This window comes from Pogoniulus pusillus, chromosome 37 (genome assembly GCF_015220805.1).
Source record: "Pogoniulus pusillus isolate bPogPus1 chromosome 37, bPogPus1.pri, whole genome shotgun sequence".
Taxonomy (NCBI): Eukaryota; Metazoa; Chordata; class Aves; order Piciformes; family Lybiidae; genus Pogoniulus; species Pogoniulus pusillus.
In genome coordinates, this window is record NC_087300.1 from 2428751 (window position 1) to 2451221 (window position 22471).

Below are 22471 nucleotides of genomic sequence, written 5' to 3' on the forward strand. Positions count from 1 at the left end.
CGCCCGCCCACCTGGCCCCTCTCCCTGGCTGCGAGTCCGTCCCCTGCTCTCCCCCTCCCCCTCCTCCGCAAATGGTTCCGCCCGCCCACCTGGCCCCTCTCCCTGGCTGCGAGTCCCCCGTCCCCCCCCCCGCCTCCCCCCTCCGCACCCCAGCGATGGTGCAACCCCTGGCGGCCCCGCCCCCACGGGGCAGTGGTACAGCCCAGCCCAGCCCAGGCCCCCTGGCGCTCAGCTTAGCCTGCTGGCTCCCCCGCGCCCGCCGCCGCCGCTTGCTATTGGACAAGAGGCAGGCGGGGGCGGAGCGCCTCGCTGCGATAGGCTGAGGGCAGCGCGGGGGGCGGGGCCAGCGGCGCTCGGGCCCGGGGCGGGCCGGGCCGGGCTGCGTTGGGTTGCGCGGGGCGCGGTAGGGTCGGTGGCCGTGGGGCGGCAGGAAGATGGCGCTGACGCAGGGCACCAAGAGGAAAGTCTGCTACTACTATGACGGTGAGGGGCTGCGGGAGGGGGCCGGGCCCGGGGGAGGGCGGCGGGACCGGTGCGGGAGGGTGGGGGCTTGAAGGGGCACGGGGGGTGGGAGGGGAGGGGGGGGATAACGGGAGGTGTGCTGGGGGGGGGGGTGGGAGGGTCGCTGGGGATGGGGGGTGGGGGTGGGGGGGTCACTGGAGGACACAGTGGGTGGGGGCTGCTCGGAGTGGGGGAGGATCAGTGGAGAAAGGGAGTGGGGCTGGGGGCTGCCCTGAAGGGGGGGGGGAGGGGCGATGGAGGCTCGCTGAGGGCAGCGCTGGAGAGGGGAAAGGTGGATACGGGGGGCAGGGAGCTATGGATGGCTGCGAGTATGGAGGGCTGGGGGCTGCATTGGGGGGTGCAGGATTGGGTATTGGGGAGCTGAGGGACAGGGGAGGGCTGGGGGCTGCATTGGGGGGTGCAGGAATGGGTATTGGGGAGCTGAGGGACAGGGGAGGGCTGGGGGCTGAATTGGGGGATGCAGGATTGGGTATTGGGGAGCTGAGGGACAGGGGAGGGCTGGGGGCTGCAGGAATGGGTATTGGGGAGCTGAGGGACAGGGGAGGGCTGGGGGCTGCATTGGGGGGTGCAGGATTGGGTATTGGGGAGCTGAGGGACAGGGGAGGGCTGGGGGCTGCATTGGGGGGTGCAGGATTGGGTATTGGGGAGCTGAGGGACAGGGGAGGGCTGGGGGCTGCATTGGGGGTGCAGGATTGGGTATTGGGGAGCTGAGGGACAGGGGAGGGCTGGGGGGTGCAGGATTGGGTATTGGGGAGCTGAGGGACAGGGGAGGGCTGGGGGCTGAATTGGGGGGTGCAGGATTGGGTATTGGGGAGCTGAGGGACAGAGGAGGGCTGGGGGCTGCATTGTGGGGTGCAGGAATGGGTATTGGGGAGCTGAGGGACAGGGGAGGGCTGGGGGCTGCAGGGAGCAGTAGGGGTGTAGGGGTCAGGGGAGGGCTGGGGGCAGGATTGGGTAGGGAGTACAGTGGGCTGGGGAGGATGTGGGACAGGAGGATATGGGAAGGGTATGGGGGAGCACTGGAGGGGGGACAGGGAGGTGCAGGGGGAAGCATTAGGAAGGCAGTGCTGGGGGGAGGTGAGGAGCAGGGTGGAACTGGGGAGGTATGGAGATCTGGGGACTCTGGAGGTGGGAAAAGGCTGTGGAGGGTCCAGGATGAGGAGAGGGGCATGAGGCTGAGAGAGGCTTTGGGAGCCATGCTGAGATGCTCCAGAAGGTTACTGGCAGGATGAGGACCACTGGAGGAGGTGCTGGGGAGCAGGGGGGGTTACAAGGAGGTGAAGGCTCCTTGAGCCCTGTTAAGAGGAAAAGGCACTCCTGAAGCTCCCTCTGGGGCAGTGGTCAGGCAAGGGCCAAACCCAAACGCATCAGGAGCCAGGCTGCCTGCCTGGTTGTTTGCAGGGAGTTCCTGTGTCTGGGAGCATTGTTTAGCTCTGGCTCTGGACTTGGCTGGGCTGGAGGCTGCCTTCTTCTTATTCCTTCCTGTTCTGGGGCCAAGGAAGTACTGCTCTGGGGTCTGATCATCGTTCTCTGGGGGCAGGGCAAGTCAGGAGGCGTTACAAGTGGCCAACCCCCAGTCTAGATATCTCCTGTGGCTTCCTTGCATCTAGGCTGTGGTTGTGTTATCTCTTCACCTTCACAGCCACCTGCCCTTTGGAGGGGTGACCTGGTGCCTTGGGGGGTGGGTGGGCTCCTTCTCAACAGAGGCTGTGATCACTCAGTGCTGTGCAGCTCTGCACTGCAGCTTGGATTTTAGTCTGTGAAATCAAATAAAAAACTTCTTCTTGCTGCTGTCTTCCTGAGATAGGAATGTGCTCAGTGTCCAAGCACTCAGCTGCTCTGGGTGGCAGGTCTGTAGCAAAGGAGAAGTGGGCAGAGGCCAAGGGGATGAGACTGACCAAGGCCAAGTGCAGGGTTCTGCACTTTGACCACAACAACCCCAAGCAGCACTACAGGCTGGGGCCAGAGTGACTCAGAGCAGCCAGGCAGAGAGGGAGCTGGGGGTGCTGGGAGAGAGGAGCTGCAGAGGAGGCAGCAGTGCCCAGGTGGGCAGCAGAGCCAATGGCATCCTGGGCTGGCTGAGGAGCAGTGTGGGCAGCAGGACAAGGGAGCTGCTTCTGCCCCTGTGCTCAGCACTGCTCAGGCCACACCTGCAGTGCTGTGTCCAGTTCTGGGCTCCTCCATTCAAGAGAGATGTTGAGGTGCTGGAAGGTGTTGAGAGAAGGGCAGCAAGGCTGGGGAGGGGCCTGGAGCAGAGCCCTGTGAGGAGAGGCTGAGGGAGCTGGGGGTGTGCAGCCTGCAGCAGAGGAGGCTCAGGGCAGAGCTCATTGCTGCCTGCAGCTGCCTGCAGGGAGGCTGTAGCCAGGTGGGGTTGGGCTCTGCTGCCAGGCAGGCAGGGCCAGAAGAAGGGGACACAGCCTGAAGCTGTGCCAGGGCAGGTTGATGCTGGATGTGAGGATGAAGTTGTTGTCAGAGAGAGTGATTGGCATTGGAATGGGCTGCCCAGGGAGGTGGTGGAGTGGCTGTGGCTGGAGGTGTTGCAGCCAAGCCTGGCTGGGGCACTTAGTGCCATGGTCTGGTTGGTTGGGCAGGGCTGGGTGCTAGGTTGGGCTGCCTGAGCTTGGAGCTCTCTTCCAACCTGCCTGATTCTGTGATTCTGTTCTATGACAGACACAGAGGGCCAGGGCTGGTGCCACTGACTGATTTAAGGGGGCAGAGTCTTCTCATTGTCCTAGCAACATAAATCTGTTTGTTGTTGTCATGGGTTGAGTGGTGCCCTGTGGTGGCAGAAGGAGCAATGGACACAAACTGGAACCCAGATGTTCCACCTCAACACAAGGAGAAGCTTCTTTGCTGTGAGTGTGCTGGAGCCCTGGAGCAGCCTGCCCAGGGAGGTTGTGGAGTCTCCTCTAGGGGCTCTCAACACCTACCTGGATGTGTTTCTGTGTGAGCTGCCCTAGCTGACCCTGCTTTGGCAGAGGGGGTTGGCCTGGATGCTCTTCAGAGATCCCTTCCAACCCCTACTGCTTTGTGATTCCCTGTTAGACATCCTTGAGCCACACAGTTCAGATGGTGGAGGGCATCTGGTGCTGGAGAAGGGACCTGAGCTGCAGGAAAGGGTCTAGGTGAGATGCAGAGGTTGGGGGAAAAGGTTGTTTGGTATCTTAAGGATCCCTCATGGAAATCCTGAGGCTTGCTGAAGGTCTGTGAGAGAGTTTGGACTTGAAGAGTAACTTCTCTGTTATCAGCTCCCAGTGTAGGGCCTTGCTTCACCCTCCCAGGCAGGCAGAGTTGTCTCTTCTATTCCCACACTCTTAACCTGCCCTGACACCCAAGAGCAGCCAAGCTCCTCTGCTGCTCTGCACGACTCCTGGTGGGATGTGTCGAGCAGAGCAGACACAGCCAGGCTCTGAAAGCCAAGGTTTGCCCAGGGCCTTTTGCTGACAGCCTGAGCTGAGGAGGCTGATGACTTCTCAGAGCTTCCTGTAGTTCTCTGCTTGTATTTTCTAGCTTTAAAACCCTCCCAAAAAACCCTCTTGAGCAGCTCTTTTTGAGTCCCCCACAGCTTGGCTTTGCTGTAGGGACAGCTGCCCAGTAAAACACCTTCATGCAGAGAACACTCTGCTGCCACAGATGGATCATCTCCAGCAGCAGAGTTGTTTGGCTGTGAGGTTTGCACTGTTTGCATCTACTTTGACTGTAAATAGGCCAGATCTGCAGGAGGAAGAGCTAGAGCTGGGTGCTGGGAGGAAGCAGCAGCAGCAGCTTCTCCTCAGTGTTAAGGTTGATGATGAAATATGAATGCTCCCAACTGAGTCACTGCCCAGACCGGATTGAGCCTCCTGTGCCCAAAGCTGATGAGGAGTTGTACAACTACATCAACAACTTGGTCTTCTTCCCCAAGAAAATGAAGCTTGGGCCATGTTGTGTGGCTGTTCCCTCTTCTTGGCAGCTTTGGAGCCTGTGCCTCTTGCAGCCAAATCAGGCAGGAGGCAGAAATCTGAAAGTTAATTTTTTTTTTTCTCTCCTCCTAAGTTGCATAAAAAATAAGGAGAAGAGGAGGGGGAGAGGGGGAAAAAACTCCCCCAGTTAGCAGTGCCTGCTGTGGGAGAGTGCAACCTGAGCTCAGCTTTTGCTAGCTAGAAGGAAATCCACCTGGGGAGATGACTCCTGGCATGTATTGGTAGGAAAGGAAGTTGGTTAATGCTGGTGCCCCTAGGATAGCTCTTGGTGTTGGTGGGGGCTGGGCTGCTCCTGAAGGGTTTCAAGCAAGAATGGAGGCTGACAAAGCTGGAGAGGCTGTGAAATGACAGCTGTGATGCTCCTCCTGACACAGTTGTCTGCTTTGTGTCTGCTTTCTGGTAGGTCAGCAGTGAGAAACTGAGGCACAGCAGCTCCGTGCTTGGTCTGATGAGTCACTGAGCTGGGATTAAACTCCCCCTGCCTCTTGGTGTGTGGCTTTGTGCTCAAGACTCACAGCCTGCTTTGGGTTGGAAGGGACTTGGAAGATCATAGAATGGTTTAGGTAGGAAGAGACCTTAAAGCTCAGCCAGTTCCAGCCCCACTGCCATGGGGAGGGACACCTCAGGTCACTCAAACCCTCATCCAACCTGGCCTTGAACACCTCCAGGGAGGTTGTGGAGGTCAACAAGATCAAAGATCCCATTCTGTGCTTCTGTGCTCCACAGCCTCCCTTGGCAATCTGTTCCAGTGCCTGACCACCCAAGATCGTCCAGTTCCAACCCCCCCTGCCATGGGCAGGAGCACCTCCCACTAGCATAGGCTGTCCAAGGCTTCATCCAACCTGGATTTCATCACTTCCAGGCTTGAAGCCTCCAAAACTTCCATGGGCAGCCTGTTCCAGTGCCTCACCACTCTTACAGGGGAGAATCTCCTCCTTGTATTTCATCCAAATCAAGCTTCTAGTGGTCTGAAGCCCTCAGCCCTCATCCTGTCACTCCATGCTGCTGTAGAAAGTCCCTCTCCAGCTCTCCTGTAGCCCACTTTGAGTGGTGAAAGGCTGCTCTAAGGTCTCCCTGGAGCTTTCTCTTCTCCAAGCTCCAGCTCTCAGCCTGTCCTCAGAGCCAGAAACCTGTGAGCTCTAAATGTGAGGTGGTGTAGACCCAAACTGCCTGGAGAGGATGTGGGAGAGCTGACATAGGCTGAGGGAGGGGACACAGATCATAGAAGCTCTGCCCCAGGAAGCTGGAGCTCCCTCCTCTGAACTTGCTCAGTGTGCTGTCCATTGCCCATGCTCTACCTGGGCTCAGAACTGGCTTTGCAAATCAAATCCTTTCTCTGACCATCTCCTCATGCCCAAATGTCCATCTTATTGGAGTCTAGGATAACCTTCCCTTAATCCATGGGGATATGCCTGTGCAAACAAGTTGGGAGATTCCATCCTCTGTGTGAGGAGCTGATGGCTCTTGCAGCTCAGCTGTGGTTGTGTTCAAAGGGGTCCAGAGTTTTCCCTGCTCTAACAAAATCCTTTCTGCTCCCAGGTGATGTTGGGAACTATTATTATGGCCAAGGCCATCCAATGAAGCCCCACAGGATCCGGATGACTCACAACCTCCTGCTCAACTATGGCCTCTACAGGAAGATGGAGATCTATGTAAGTGAAGAGAAAGCTGTCTGAAGGATCCTACTTTAGCTGTCAGGTTTTCAGCTGTGATGCTTCAGATTTGTAAGTTCTCTGCTGATGAACCAGATAGGAAAGGGAAAAAAAAAGAGACAAACCCAGAGAGTTGTGCTGAGGTTGTTTCTGCTCTCTTCTGATTGCTCACAGGGAGATGTTCTCTGCTTCCAGGAAGCTTTGGAGGCTGGCAAGCTGCTCTTCTGCCTGATGTGGTCCATTGCAGTCCCTAGCAGAGGCATTCTTGCTTTTGAATAGAAGTTATAGAATCATAGAATCAGGCAGGGTTGGAAGAGACCACAAGGAGCAGCCAGTCCCAACCCCCCTGCCATGCCCAGGGACACCCTACCCTAGAGCAGGCTGCACACAGCCTCAGCCAGCCTGGCCTTAAACACCTTCAGGGATGGGACCTCCACCACCTCCCTGTGCAACCCCTGCCAGGCTCTCACCACCCTCATGCTGAACAACTTCTTCCTAACATCCAGGCTGACTCTCCCCATTTTTGGCTTTGTTCCATTCTCCCCAGTCCTATCCCTACCTGACAGCCTAAAAAGTCCTTCCCCAGCTTTCTTGTAGCCTCCTTAAGATGCTGCAAGGTCACAATAAGGTCACCTCGGAGCCTTCTCTTCTCCTTAACACAGTGATAGGTCCTTGGTTGATGCTGCTGTTTGGAGTGTTTGGGAGGAGCTCCGAGGCTGGGGACGGGAGGTGGGGAGGGAGAAGTGTTTGCAAACAAAGCCCTGCTCTCTTTCTGTCCCGGCAGCGCCCTCACAAGGCAAACGCAGAGGAGATGACCAAGTACCACAGCGATGACTACATCAAGTTCCTGAGGTCTATCCGCCCTGACAACATGTCTGAGTACAGCAAGCAGATGCAGAGATGTAAGCCATGCACACACTGCTCTAACCTTTGTGTGTCTGGAAGGGAGTCAGGAGAACCACAGGGAACTGTCTCTCTCCTGGCTTTGGGTTTTGGTCTCCCTGGTAAAAGTCAGCTCTCTCTTGAGCCAAGCTAGCAGAAGAGCTGAGGAAGACTCTCTGACCTGGCTGTCTCCTCGAGGTCTTGTTTGGATGGAAACTCTTCTCCATTGCCTTCTTGCCTCAGAGACAGCTGAGCTGCTCCATTGATGAGCTGCCTGTGCTTTGTGTGATTGCTTATCTGTACCCAGAGGCACTGAGGTGAGGAAAGGTTGAGCAGTTTAAACCAACCAACCAACAAAAAGACCCCAAACCTCAGCTCATCAATTGTGTCCAAAGCTTGCAGGAACTCTGAAGGGTTTTCTAGGCAGGGACAGCTGGGGAGGCAGGAAGGGCAGAGATGCACAATGTGACCTATCCACTGTGTGTTAGAATAGAATCATAGAAGGCTTGGGCTGGAAGTGACCTCAGAGCTCATCTGCTCCAACCTCCCTGTTGTGACCTCTCAACTAGACTTGGCTGCCCAAGGCCTCATCCAAGCTGGCCTTGAACACCCCCAGGCAGGAGGCAGCCACAGCCTCTCTGGGCTTCCTGTTCCAGACTCTCACCACCCTCCTACTGAAGAACTTCTCCCTCAGCTCCACTCTAACCCTGCCCTCCTTCAGCTTCAAACCATTTCCCCTTGGCCTGTTTCTAGACACCCTCATGAGAAGTCCCTCTGCAGCCTTCCTGTAGGATCCCTTTAGGTGTTGGAAGGCAGCTCTGAGGTCCCCCTGGAGCCTTCTCTTCCCCAGGCTGAACACCCTCAGCTACCTCAGCCTGTCCCCACCCTGCAGTGAGCAGAGATCCTCTGATGGAACCTCTTGTTCCAACCTCTCCAGTCCATGGAGAAGCTCTTTCATGGTGACTTTAATATTACAGACCTCTTTTTTGGGGGGATCTCTTTGCAACTCTGAGCTGATGTCACCATGGCTGTGACCAGTCAGACTTTGTAGACACAGAGTGGGGCAGGCTTGAGGTTCATTTAAGCAGCACTTTGGTCTTGCTGCGATCCTCAAGAGCAGCAAGAAGGCCTTTGGGGTTCGTTGGTGTGGAGTAAGTTTCATCTTCAATTGAGAAGAAATATGAGCCTCGAGCCTGAAGTGGAGGCACTTGGAAAGCTGGAAGGAGCTGAAGGGGACAGATGTTAAGGCAGAAGCAAGTGAGAGGAATGGGTAATGTGAGTAATAGGCTCTGAAAGGCTTCCTGCAGTAAACGATCCACCAAATGACACCAACCAAAGTACATATTTACACGAGCTGAACTGTTTACCCCTGGAGCAGATACAGCTCATAAACACCCACTCAGCTCTCTCTGCTAGTCAACATTTTCTCTGCTGTTCTGCCACAGGACCTATTTTCACTTGAAGGAGGCAAAATAAGAGGATTGCCCTTAACCGTGCAGAGGAGAGAGCAGGCTGCAAAGCAGCAGCCTCTGTGGAGCTAGAGAATAGAACAGGAGGTTCAGGATGGGGATTTAGGGGTGGAAGAGACAAGTTCACCTCTGCCAAGGTCTCTGTAGCTTCTAGGTGCTTCAGCTTTCCCTTGAGGGAAGGATAGCTCCTGGGATTTCCATAGGGATGGTTCCACCTTTCCTGCTGGGCTCTCCCAGGTACAAAGCTCAGCTGCCCCCCACTGCAGGGGCAGAAGGAACCATCTGTGCCTCTCATCTTCACAGAATCAGTCAGGGCTGGAAGGGACCACAAGGATCAGCCAGTTCCAACCCCCCTGCCATGAGCAGGGACAGCCTACCCTCGACCAGGTTGGCCAGAGCCTCATCCATTCTGGCCTTAAACACTTCCAGGGCAACCCATTCCAGGGTCTCACCACTCTCATGGTGAAGATCTCCCACCAGGGCTTTGTGCTGACAGGCAAGGGATTGACCCCTGTCATTAATGCCCCTTCTCTTTGAATCCCCTGGTGGGATAATGCCCAACTGGCTTCTGCTCATGCAGCAGCTCCTGGCTTTGCCAGGCACCCAGCAGGGATGCCCTCAAAAGCTCTCAGTGCAGCCCACGAAGTTCTGAGGGGCTGGAAAGGTGAGTGAAGAGTCTCTCATTTGCACAACCCCCCTGAGCTGCCGCTGAGGACGTGCGGTGCTGTCACACAGCCTCACCCACAGCATCTCCTCTCTGCCCACTCATATTCCAAGGGGATCGGCTGGTTCTAGGATCCTCTCACGGCACACTCCAGTAGATGGCGTTTGGCTCTCACCAGAGCTCCTGGGACCGAGGCAACAACTCTTTTGTGCCTCACCAGGTTTTTGGTAGCGGCTGTGTGTGTTGCCTTGTTCCAAGCTTCTGTCGGTTAAAGCTGCCCTCCCCTGGGTAGCTCTTTGAGTCAGGGGGGGTTTAAGTTGGCCATTTGTTGGTGGTTTTGGAATCATAGAATCACAGAAGCAGTCAGGGTTGGAAGGGACCACAAGGAGCAGCCAGTTCCAACCCCCCTGCCATGCCCAGGGACACCCTACCCTAGAGCAGGCTGCACACAGCCTCAGCCAGCCTGGCCTCAAACACCTCCAGCCATGGGGCCTCAACCACCTCCCTGGGCAACCCATTCCAGCCTCTCACCACTCTCCTGCTCAACAACTTCCTCCTCACCTCCAGCCTCACTCTCCCCACCTCCAGCTTTGCTCCATTCCCCCCACTCCTGCCACTCCCTCACAGCCTCAAAAGTCCCTCCCCAGCTTTTTTGTAGCCCCCTTCAGATTCTGGAGGGCCACAAGAAGGTCACCTGGGAGCCTCCTCTGCTCCAGCCTGCACAGCCCCAACTCTTTCAGTCTGTGCTCACAGCAGAGCTGCTGCAGCCTCTGAGCATCCTCCTGGCCCTGCTCTGGACACTCTCCAGCATCTCCACAGCCCTCTTGTCCCAGGGGCTCCAGAGCTGGATGCAGGACTCCAGGTGGGGTCTCACTGGAGAGGAGTAGAGGTGGAGAATCACCTCCCTCGACCTGCTGGCCACACTTGTGAGGTTTTGTCTTACTGACTCTGCTGTGTTCTTTTCCAGTCAATGTTGGGGAGGACTGCCCTGTGTTTGATGGCTTGTTTGAGTTCTGTCAGCTCTCTGCTGGAGGCTCTGTTGGTAAGCTCACAATTCCTACCTTCTTTCCTCTTTTTGGTCCTCCTCTTCAGCAGATGTGTGTCAGCTGGGAAAGAAATTGTTGTAGGTAGTGGTGGGGAGGCCCTGGGAACCTATTTGTGATTCCTTTATAATCAGATCCAGATTTCTCCCCCTGTGAGAGTTCAGGCCTTGCACACAGACAGATCCCTCTGCCTTTGTTAAACCTATCTCCACTGGTCTGGATTTCTTCAGTGAGGCACAGAATGGTGTATTCAGTGAGGCACAGAAGTTCAGGCTGGTTTGGGTTGGAAGGGACCTTAAAGATCAGCCAGTTCCAAACCCCTGCCATGGGCAGGGACACCTCCTACCAGAGCAGCTTGCTCAAGGTCTCATCCAACCTGGCTTTGAACACTTCCAGCCTTGGAGCTTCCACAGCTTCTCTGGGCAACCTGCTCCAGTACCTCACCACCCTCACGGGGAAGAATTTCCTCCTAATGTCTCATCTCAATCCAGTTTGAAGCCCTCAACCCTCATCCTGTCACTCCATGCCTTTGTGAAAAGCTCTTCCCCAGCTCTCCTGGAGCCTCCTTCAAATCTTGGAAGGCTGCTCTCAGGTCTCCCTGGAGCCTCCTCTTCTCCAGGCTGAACAACCCCAGCTCCCTCAACCTGGCCTCACTGCAGAGGTGCTCCAGCCCTCTGATCTCTCTGCATGGCTTCCTCTGGGCCCTCTCCAACAGTTCCATGGCCTTGTATTGGGAACTCCAGAGCTGGCCCCAGCACTGCAGGTAGCAGAGCAGAGGGGTAAAATCCCCTCCCTCCACCTCCTGCCCACGCTGCTGGGGATGCATCCCAGGAGATGCTTGGAATGTGTGAAGGACTCTGGAAGTGGTAGAACAAGATGGCCAGAGACAGCTAAACCACAGCCACAGCAGCTACAGAGGTTTGATTTAAACAACAGTTAATAACCAATGTGAGCTTCACAGAGGAGGAGGGGAGGGAAAAGGGCTGTAAAAGCCTTGCTCTGGGCAGGCATCACCTGGAGAGGGAAGGAAAAAAAGTTGCTTTATCTGCTGGCTTTAACAAAAAGCTGCTGCCTGTGTGGACAGCAGGCAAAAGAGGAGCTGAAGGATCTCATGGAGCTCCCTGAAAGCTGCAACCTTTTCAAAAGCTTTCCTCCCTCTTTGTTGCTCAAAGAGTGGGACTGGAAGTGTGTGACTGTGCATGGGTGTTGAGTGTTGTGGCTGCTACTCCCACGGTGCCATCCAGACGTCTTCATTTCCTGCTCAGCAGCACCTACAGGCACTGACTGCAGCAGGTTTTGAAGTTGCTTTCATGCTCTCTGTGGTTCCCCGTGGCTGGAGCTTGCACAGAATCTCTCTTTTAGTTTGCTCCTGGGAGAACTGGGGAGCTGCAGAACCTCTGTGAAAGGGCTAAGGGGAAGAGAATTCCCTCTGCCTAAATGCATATTGAGTGGATGACCTGCATCTGTGGTGGCTAAAACCCCCTCGTTAAAGGCTTTTGTTCGGGGCACTGGGAACTGGACTGCCCTCAGCTGTGAGCCTCTCCAGAGTGCTGTGGACCTGATTGTGCAGGTTTCATGCTCCAAGGCGAAGCAGGAAGCATGGAGAAGTGTGTGCAGGCAGGGCAGAGGCTGCAGTTCCCCTCCTGCAGTTCTCTTCCCCTGCCTGTCGTTGGTTTGCTCACGGAAGGGACCTCAGAGCTCATCTGCTCCAACCTCCCTCCCATGCCCAGGGACACCTCTCAGCTAGACTCAGCTGCTCAAGGCCTCATCCAACCTGGCCTTGAACACCCCCAGGCAGGAGGCAGCCACAGCCTCTCTGGCCAGCCTGTTCCAGACTCTCACTGCAGAACTTCTTCCTCAGCTCCAGTCTAACCCTGCTCTTCCTCAGCTTCAAACCATTCCCCCTTGGCCTGGCTCAGACACCTTGGTGCAGAGTCCCTCTGCAGCCTTCCTGTAGGATCCCTTTAGGTGTTGGAAGGAGCTCTGAGGTCTCCCTGTAGCCTTCTCATCCCCAGGCTGAACACCCCCAGCTCCCTCAGCCTGGCCTCACAGCAGAGCTGCTGCAGCGTTGACCCCTGGGGCTGCTGCTCTGTCACCTGCAGCACAGCCTGAGCGTGGGGCAGCAGCACTGCAGCCCTTTGCTCTCCTGCTGCCATCGTGTCCCTCTCTCCCAACAGCCAGTGCTGTGAAGCTGAACAAGCAGCAGACAGACATTGCTGTCAACTGGGCAGGAGGCCTTCACCACGCAAAGAAGTCAGAGGCCTCTGGCTTCTGCTACGTCAACGATATTGTCCTGGCTATCCTGGAGCTCCTCAAGTATGGGCACTGCCACTTACTCCTTGTCTTTGTCCTCTGCACTGCCACTTACTCCTTGTCTTTGTCCCCTGCACTGCCACTTACTCCTTGTCTTTGTCCTCCGCACTGCCACTTGCTCCTTGTCTTTGTCCTCTGCACTGCCACTTGCTCCTTGTCTTTGTCCTCTGCTCTGCCACTTAACTCCCTGTGATTGTCCTCTGCACTGCCACTTACTCCTTGCCTTTGTCCCCTGCACTGCCACTTGCTCCTTGTCTTTGTCCTCTGCACTGCCACTTGCTCCTTGTCTTTGTCCTCTGCACTGCCACTTGCTCCTTGTCTTTGTCCTCTGCTCTGCCACTTGCTCCTTGTCTTTGTCCTCTGCACTGCCACTTGCTCCTTGTCTTTGTCCTCTGCTCTGCCACTTGCTCCTTGTCTTTGTCCTCTGCTCTGCCACTTGCTCCTTGTCTTTGTCCTCTGCACTGCCACTTGCTCCTTGTCTTTGTCCTCTGCTCTGCCACTTGCTCCTTGTCTTTGTCCTCTGCTCTGCCACTTGCTCCTTGTCTTTGTCCTCTGCTCTGCCACTTGCTCCTTGTCTTTGTCCTCCGCACTGCCACTTACTCCTTGTCTTTGTCCTCTGCACTGCCACTTGCTCCTTGTCTTTGTCCTCTGCACTGCCACTTACTCCTTGTCTTTGTCCTCTGCTCTGCCACTTGCTCCTTGTCTTTGTCCCCTGCACTGCCACTTACTCCTTGTCTTTGTCCCCTGCACTGCCACTTACTCCTTGCCTTTGTCCCCTGCACTGCCACTTACTCCTTATCTTTGTCCTCTCTGCTGTGCTCCTCCACGTTCTGCTGCTCTCTTCTCAGTCCTTTCTTTTTTGTTGCCTCTTTTGTTGTTTGTTTTGGGGTTTTATAGCAATGTTTTTTTGGGGGGAGGTTCAGTCAGCTCTCTTGGGGGCTGCAGGACCCTCTGCCACCAAGGGCTAACAGTGACACTGCAGGAGACAGAAGGCTCAGAGCTTTGTGTGGTTGCTCTTAGGACCTTCTCTCTGCCACCCACCCTGGCAAAGGGGGCACAGATGTGACAGCTTTTGGCTCAAGGCAAAGCTCAGTGGGAGGCTTGGACCTAAAAATGCAGCCTGATGGCTAAGTCTGGGTACACTGAGTTGAGTTTGCCTTCAAAGATCAGCTGCAGCAGCAAAAGCCACTTGATTTTCTCCTGTGGTTCTCTCCCACTGCTGTCCAGGACACCTACCAATTCCCCATGGCTCTTTTGCTTGTGAGCTCCAGAGGGAAGCATGAAAGGGTTTGAGCTGGGAGGGACTTTCAGAGGTAATTTGCTCCAAGCCCCTGCAGTCAGCAGGGACATCTGCAGCTAGAGTGGGTTGTTCAGAGCCCCAAACAACCTCACCTGGGATGGTTCCAGGGATGGGACATCTCTGTCCTCTCTGGGCAGCCTGGACCAGGCTCTCACCACCCTCAGTGTCAGAAACTTCTCTCCAGTCTAGAGGGAGCTGCCTGCTGGCTCTGCAGCCTGGGGAGCAGCGCCACATTCCTCACTCTGCTGCCCCTTGCTCTGTTGGGTGAGGACAATTCCTGCTCTGGAGAAATGCAACATTTTGCCTCCTTTCTGCCCCTAGGTACCACCAGAGAGTGCTGTACATTGACATTGACATTCACCACGGGGATGGTGTGGAGGAAGCCTTTTACACCACAGACAGGGTCATGACTGTGTCCTTCCATAAGTACGGAGAATACTTCCCAGGAACAGGAGACCTAAGGGTGAGAATGAAGGCTTGGCACAAAACTCCCCCTCAAATTTGGCCTCTTCCATCTGTTTGCTGTCAGGAATTGCTCTAAGTCACTGCTCCTTTGGCTTCTCCTGCTCTCAGAGGCACATCCTGCAGCTGAGGGCAGGGATGGAGGAGGCAGCTGGCTCAGCTCTGTGGTCGTGGCCTGGACTAAACCCAAACCTTTGACATCAGCATGGAGAAGTAGATTGGTTTTTTTCCCCCTTCTGAATACTCAGAGCAACATGTAGTAGATTTTCCTCCTCTAGACACTCAGAGCAACACATAGCAGCAAATTTCTCTCCTCTGAACACTCACAACCATCTCTAGCAGCAGATTTCCCTTCTCTGAGCACCGAGGGCCAAACGTTTCCACTCCTGCTGAGTCAGTCGGAGCCGACTCCTGCTGCCTTCTGCCAGGACAGTGTTTGTCCACCAGAGCCTGGCTTTACTTTGGGATTAACCTGATGGAATCTCCACTTCCCTTGCTAATTTGGAATACCCTTTGTGGCTTCTCTGGTGACTTCTTGTCTCTCACTCTAACAGGACATTGGTGCAGGCAAAGGCAAGTACTATGCTGTCAACTACCCTCTGCGGGACGGCATTGACGATGAGTCCTATGAAGCAATATTCAAGCCTGTAAGTGAAGACCTCTTAGCCAAGTGGCTCTTTGTGGGTGCTGCTCTGTCCCTGGGTGACTCCTGGAGCTGTTCTTTAGTTGGGGGTGGGGATTGATTCACTCTGCTCTGATGAGATTCTTGAGGGGCTGTATTCCACCCTAACAATTGCAGCCTGTCGTCAGGGAGCTTCTCTCTGTAAGAGCCTCAGTGTTGGGAGCACAGGGGAGTCAGCAGCTGTGGGGACACTAGGGATGGCTTCGTGTCACTTGCTGCCATGGACGTGACTGTGCTGCTGTGGCACTGCCCTGGGGAGGGGATGTAACAAGGGGTTTCTTGTTTAGGTGATCTCCAAAGTGATGGAGACTTTCCAGCCCAGCGCAGTTGTCTTGCAGTGTGGCTCAGATTCTCTCTCAGGGGACAGGTTGGGTTGTTTCAATCTGACCATCAAAGGTAAGAGAGGCAACCATGCAGTGTCTCTGTCAAACTGGCATCACTGAGGTCGTGGAGTGGAGGGGACCTTAAAAGCTCATCCAGTGCCAAACCCCTACCATGGGGTTTGGACAGAGCAGGGCAGGGCAGGGACACCTCCCATCAGCCCAGGTAGCTCAAGGCCTCAGACAACCTGGCCTGGAACTCCTCCACCTGGGAGGGGACATCCACAGCCTCCCTGGGCAACCTGTGCCAGTGTCTCCTCACCCTCACAGTCAAGAATTTCTTCCTAATCTCCAGTCCCAGTCTCCCCTCTGCCATCTCTAAGCCATTGCTCCTCATCCTCTCGCTACCAGCCCTTGTCAGAAGTCCCTCTTTGGATTTCTTGTAGCCCACTTCAGGTACAGGCTTCTGTTGAAAACTTTGGTTTTCCACCATGAGGTTCTTAACCTTTTCCTCACTGTTTTTGCTGTAGGTCATGCCAAGTGTGTGGAGTTTGTCAAAAGCTTTAACCTGCCCATGCTGATGCTGGGAGGAGGAGGCTACACCATCCGCAACGTGGCGAGGTGCTGGACCTATGAGACTGCTGTGGCTCTGGACACTGAAATTCCCAATGGTAATTCTCCCCTGGAGCCTTTCAAACAGGACCAAGGGACAGTGGCACCCTACTGGAAGGCTGCAGAGGGACTTTGCATCAGGGATCTAGAGGCAGGTCAAGGGGGAATAGTTTGAAGCTCCAGGGTTAGGCTGGAGCCGAGGAAGAAGTTCTTCAGTGTGAGGGTGGTGAGAGTCTGGAACAGGCTGCCCAGGGAGGTTGCTGTGGGGAGAGGCAGCAACTCTGAGCTGTTCCATTAGCTTTAGATGGTTACTGGGGAAGAGCTTTTGGGTTCCCTGATTTGCAGGAGCTGCTCCCCTGTTTGCATTCAAGTCCTGTAGCTCTCCCCTCCAGCCAGGGGTAGCCAGCTGCCTTGCTGACTGCAGTGAGATGCCCTCCTGCTGCAACCCTCTCCGTGCTGATAGTGTTCTCAGTGCCAAAGTGAGCCCTGCCTGCACTCCAGCTAATGGTCTGCTCCCACTCCAGTCTGGGCTGTGAGAGCGTCAGCTCCTCCCCCTGGCTTCTCACCCACACCACCTGGGTGGAGGAGGGTTTGTGCAGATTCCTAGGATGGGTATCACCTCCCAGAGCCTGGGGCTTTACCCCAGCAGAGGTGAGGAGCCCTGGCAGACTGACTCACCAGCTGCTAGAAGGGTGCCTTGCCTGCCCCACTGAGAACCAGCAGCTTCTTGCACTGTACTGGGGCCTGGCCTGTGCTTACCAAGCCACAGTTCAGTACTCTTAAGACAACTGTGGCTGAGGCAGGCACCCAAACATCACCTGAGGATACCAAGATTGAGATGGAGACCCAAACAGCAGCCAGATTTGCATTGGAATGGGCTGCCCAGGGAGGTGGTGGAGTCGCTGTCCCTGGGGGTGTTGAAGCCAAGCCTGGCTGGGGCACTTAGTGCCATGGTCTGGTTGCTTGGCCAGGACTGGGTGCTAAGTTGGACTGACTGAGCTCAGAGCTCTCTTCCAACCTGCTTGATCCTGATTCTTTGCCACGTGTCTGTGGTGCTTTGCTGCCACTGCAGTGCTGATTTGTTCTTTGCTCCTTTTGCCCCTGCCTGCAGAACTTCCATATAATGACTATTTTGAGTACTTTGGACCAGACTTCAAGCTCCACATCAGCCCCTCGAACATGACTAACCAGAACACCAACGAGTACCTGGAGAAGATCAAGTAAGTGTTTTGCTCCTCCTTGCCAGGCTCAGCGGCTCCTTCTGGGGGCCTGGCAGCCCTGCCTGGCTCCTTGTGTTCAGCTCTTCCCTTTCCTGCCTGCCTCCAGGCAACGTCTCTTTGAGAACCTGCGAATGCTGCCTCATGCCCCCGGGGTCCAGATGCAGCCAATTCCCGAGGATGCAGTTCAGGAAGACAGTGGAGATGAAGAAGAGGAAGATCCTGAGAAACGCATTTCAAGTAGGGTTTGTCTCTGCTGTAGTCACCTTGCCCGGCTGGGGCTGAGGCTGCCAGCCCTGAGCAGGATCAGTTAGCTGAGAATCATAGAAGGAGAGGTTGGAAGGGACCTCTGGAGATCATTCAGTCCCAACCCTCCTGCTAAAGCAGAGGCACTCAGGGCAGGTTACAGAGGAACACAGGGAAGGAGACTCCACCACCTCTCTGGGCAGCCTGCTGCAGGGCTCCAGCACCTTCACAGTGGAAAAGCTTCTCCTCTGCTTTTGTATTGAAGGGTATGGTTTAAGGTGAATCTTGTTGAGTAGGTCTGTAGGTTGGGCTTGGTGATCCTGAGGGGCTTTGCCAACCTGGATGTTTCTGGGATTCTGTGATTCATGTTCATGGAACCTTCTGGGTTCAGCTCCTACCTATTGTTCTTTGTCCTATCAGTGGGCACCACTGACAAGAGCCTGGCACCTTCATCTTGCCACCCACCCCTCAGGTACTTGTAGACATTGATCAGGTCCCTGCTCAGCCTTCTCCTCTCCAGTCTAAACAGCCCCAAGGCTCTCAGCCTTTCTTCACAGCAGAGATGTTCCAGTCCCTTCATCATCCTCATAGCCTCCACTGAACCCTCTCCAGCAGAATCCTGTCTCTTGAACTGGGGAGCCCAAAACTGGACGCAGAATGCCAGGGTGTGGTCTGACCAGGGCAGAGAACAGTGGGAGGAAAACCTCCCTAGACCTAGAGTGTACAGGCTCAGAGCTGGGGGTGTTCAGGCTGCAGCAGAGGAGGCTCAGGGCAGAGTTCATTGCCATCTACAGCTACCTGAAAGGAGGTTGTGGCCAGGTGAGGTTGGACTCTTCTCCCAGGCACCCAGGGACAGAACAAGGGGACACAGCCTCAAGCTGTGCCAGGGCAGGGTCAGGCTGGATGTTAGGAGGAAGTTGTTGTCAGAGAGTGATTGGCACTGGAATGGGCTGCCCAGGGAGGTGCTGGAGTGGCTGTGGCTGGAGGTGTTTGCAGCTGGATGAGGCACTTGGTGGATTAGGTAACCAGAAGGGTTAGGTGATAGGTTTGGACTTGTTGATCCTGGAGGTCTCTTCCAACCTGCTTGATTCTGTGCTCCCTTAAGAGCCAGAGGAGGAGGTGTGATTTAGCTTTCCAGTCTGGAGTCCTTCAGTTTGAGTCAGCTCCCACCTCTCTGCCTGATTGTGTGAGACAAAGCGGCAGTGCTGAGCGCTGCAGGGCTGGGAGCCTTCTCTTCCCTTGCAGCAGTGTCCCTTCTGCCAGGTGATTTCCATCCTGGGAGAGCCCAGGCTTTAATGTGAGAACTCCAACAGCTCCTGTGGTGCAGGTGCTATGGCAGAAGCCCTTCTGGGAGGCTGTCAGGGTTTGATCCCAGGAGTGAAAATGCTGCCTGAGAGCCAGATTGGCCTTTAGATCTGGCAGACAGATTTTCCCAGTGTGAGGTTCAGTTAACCTGCTTCTGCTGTCAGGTTTTGATGTCTCAGGATGCCTAATCCAAATCCTACTCCTCAGCCTGTATCTCAGGCATCAGCAGTTAGGAGGGAGGAGTGAAAAGATCCAGCAGGTAGAAAGAGAAAATGGTTTTTAATGTGGCCTCATTCTGACTTCTGTAGCTTTGTTAGTTCCTTCCAGTGTGTGGATGGGCTTGGAGAAGTTAGTGCTTGGTGTCCTCCTTAGGGTGTGGAGGAGGTCTTGTGAGGAGAGGCTGGAGGGAGCTGGAGTTGTGTGATCTGGAGAAGAGGAGGCTGAGGGGAGAGACTTCATTGCTCCCTACAGCTGCCTGAAAGGAGGTTGGAGTGCTCCAGGACTTGGGGGTTGGTCTCTTCTCCCAAGGAACAAGATATGACAAGAAAAAATGGCCTCAAGCGACACCAGGGGAGGTTTAGACTGGACAGCAGAAGAAACTTCTTCACTGAAGGGGTTCTCAAAGCCTGGCACAGGCTGCCCAGGGAGGTGGCTGAACCTCTGGAGGTGTTTCAAAGAGGCAGAGCTGTGGTGCTGAGGGCCATGGCTTAGCACCAGCCTTGGCAGAGCTGGGAAATGGTTGGGCTGGGTGAGCTTAAAGGTCTTGATCAACCACAATGATTCTGTGATCCAAATGTGCTGAAACACCTTGAGTGCTCTGTCCAGTTCTGGGCTCCTGAATTCCAGAGAGATGTTGAGGTGCTGGAAGGTGTTTGGAGAAGGGCAGCAAGGCTGGGGAGGGGCCTGGAGCACAGCCCTGTGAGGAGAGGCTGAGGGAGCTGGGGGGGTGCAGCCTGCAGCAGAGGAGGCTCAGGGCAGAGCTCATTGCTGCCTGCAGGGAGGCTGTAGCCAGGTGGGGTTGGGCTCTGCTGCCAGGCAGGCAGCAACAGAAGAGGGGGACACAGCCTGAAGCTGTGCCAGAGCAGGTTGAGGCTGGATGTGAGGAGGAAGTTGTTGGCAGAGAGAGTGATTGGCACTGGAATGGGCTGCCCAGGGAGGTGGTGGAGTGGCTGTGCCTGGAGATGTGGAGGAGGAGGCTGCCTGAGGCACTTAGTGCCATGGGTGAGCCAGTGAGAAGGGTTAGGTGGCTGGGTTGGATTGGGTGATCCTGGAGGTCTCTTCCAGCCTGCTCACCTCTGTGGTTCTGTGGCACTGCCTCTGCTCCCCACCCCCAGTCCGCAACTCCGACAAGAGGATATCCTGCGACGAGGAATTCTCCGACTCCGAGGACGAGGGCGAGGGAGGGCGCAAGAACGTCGCCAGCTTCAAGAAGGCAAAGCGTGCCAAAACAGAGGAGGAGAAGGAGGAGGAGGAGAAGAAAGGTAAGGCTGGCAGCTGGGCCTAGAAGCCCTCTCAGCTCCTGCCCTGCCAGCTCCTTTCCTGCTGCACCGCTCTGTGTCTTTTGTCTTTTTGTTTCTTCCTAGAAGAGAAAGAAGAGGAAAAGCCAAAAGAGGAGAAAGCAGAACCCAAAGGGTGAGCTCTGTTCCCTGGCTTGTGCCCCTGCTTCCTTGGACACCTCCCCATGGCCCCAGTGGGGTTTTGCACGGGTTGAGGGGTTGGAGGAGGAGGAGGGAGGTGGGAAGGAGCTCTTAATGGGATAGGTTTGCATGTAGAGAGCAGTGGGAGAGCAGAAGCCTTGGGGAAGAGGCTTAGAAGCACTGAGCACAGTGACATGGAAGGGACCTCAGAGCTCAGCTGCTCCTACCTACCTCCCACCACGGGCAGGGACACCTCTCAGCCAGGCTTAGCTGCTCCAGGCCTCATCCAGCCTGGCCTTGAACACCTCCATGGAGGAGGCAGCCACAGCCTCCCTGGGCAGCCTATTCCAGAGTCTCACCACCCTCCTACTGAAGAACTTTGCTGTGCAGGCTGGAGCAGAGGAGGCTCCCAGGGGACCTTCTTGTGGCCTTCCAGGATCTGAAGGGGGCTACAAAAAAGCTGGGGAGGGACTTTTTAGGCTGCCAGGGAGTGCCAGGACTGAGGGGAATGGAGCAAAGCTGGAGGTGGGGAGAGTGAGGCTGGAGGTGAGGAGGAAGTTGTTGAGCAGGAGAGTGGTGAGAGGCTGGAATGGGTTGCCCAGGGAGGTGGTTGAGGCCCCATGGCTGGAGGTGTTTGAGGCCAGGCTGGCTGAGGCTGTGTGCAGCCTGCTCTAGGGTAGGGTGTCCCTGGGCTGGAACTGGCTGCTCCTTGTGGTCCCTTCCAGCCTTGACTGCTTCTGTGATTCTAACTTCTCCCTCAGCTCCAGCCTAACCCTTCTCTGCCTCAGCTTCAAACCATTCCCTCTTGTCCTGTCTCTAGACCCCCTGATGCAAAGTCCCTCTGCAGCCTTCCTGTAGGATCCCTCTAGCTACTGGAACACATCTCCAAGGTCCTCCTGGGGTCTCCTCTTTCCTAAGCTGAACACCACAAGTTTTAGATGAAGCAGCATTTTGAAGGCTTCAATTCTCCTTTGACACCCAAGCCTGGGCACAACCCAAGGTGTTTATCTAAACCCAAACTCTTCCCTGCTTGCTTCCCCAGGGTGAAAGAAGAGACAAAATCCACCTAAGATGACTGCAGCTGGACAGTTCCTGTCGGTGTGTAGCTGTCCTAGGTTAGCTTCCCTGGTTGCCTCCCATTCCACAGGATCTCTATTTTATATATGTTTCTGTATATATTTCTATATAAATATTATAAATGACTTGAGAACTGTAAATTATTCCTTGCTGCACTCCACTGGGAGCAGAGTGGGAGGAATCTGTGGAGTTCAACCCAGACCTACACTGGCCCAGATTTTGGTTGGCTGGGAAGTCTCTTTCTGTCACTCTTGCCTTCCACTGCCTCCTTTAAGGTGTCTGGCAAAGAAATCACTTCCTTCCTTTACTCTCTCTCCTCTGAAACAACCAACCCTTGGAACAACAACAACAGCAAAGAGGATAACTTAAGTAGAAGTAGTGTCTGCATTTCAGGTTAGCTGGAAAAAGATGGCCATGAATTCTCTTTTTGGTTCTTTTGTTTCCCCTCCCTCCCTGCTTTTGCTTTTGTGTTGCTTTTTGTCCTTCTTTGTTTGGGTATTTTTGTTTTAGGGGGGGTGGTGGTGGTGTTGTTATTTCCTTTTGGTGGGAAAAATGAGTTCCCAAATGAAGCCTGTGAGAGACTTGGACTGATCCTTTTTGGTCTTCAGTTGGATTCCACCGTGGCAAGGTAACGTCACTGCAAGCTGGTGCCACTTCTCAGGGTCAAATAGTGCAGTTCTTCAATAGAGTTGGCTACCTCCCTGCAGCAAACCCGTGGAAAGAGGTGAAACAGCTCAGAAGACATCTGAAAAGTGCTTTAGTGAGGCAGCCTAAGAGCCCTGCAGGAGCTGGCAAGTGCAAGCTGCAAATCCCCCTCCTGTGTGGGGGAGCCTTTGGCAGGCTCTTGCAGGTACAGCTGTGGGGCAGCCTGGGGCAGCTCGAGGGAGAGAAGGGCTGAGATTTTGAGGCCTCTTTTATTTTTCTCTCCCTGTTGCCCCTCTTGGAGTTGGAGGGGAGTGAGTTACAGCCCATGGGGCTTCTCCTGCTCCCGTGATGTGCTCTGCCAGGCCTGATCTGTGCCCTCAGCCGAAACCACCGCAGCACTTCCCCAAACCTAAGCTGCTGAGGCTGAGCCTTCCTGTTGCTGTGTCCCTCACTCTACAGCT

At 55.2% G+C, this 22471-nt stretch overlaps 1 protein-coding gene across 1 annotated transcript; it reads left to right on the forward strand.

Moving 5' to 3' along the window:
- Positions 1-360: 360 nt before the first annotated feature.
- Positions 361-21490, forward strand: HDAC1 (histone deacetylase 1). The gene is made up of 14 exons (XM_064172571.1): positions 361-483; positions 6024-6136; positions 6921-7038; positions 10119-10193; positions 12372-12510; positions 14129-14270; positions 14824-14916; positions 15239-15347; positions 15802-15942; positions 16995-17103; positions 17210-17340; positions 19986-20132; positions 20235-20283; positions 21331-21490. The coding sequence occupies exons 1-14, from the start codon at positions 435-437 to the stop codon at positions 21356-21358; spliced, it is 1443 nt and encodes a 480-aa protein (XP_064028641.1). The 5' UTR covers positions 361-434; the 3' UTR covers positions 21359-21490.
- The last annotated feature ends 981 nt before the right edge of the window (positions 21491-22471 follow it).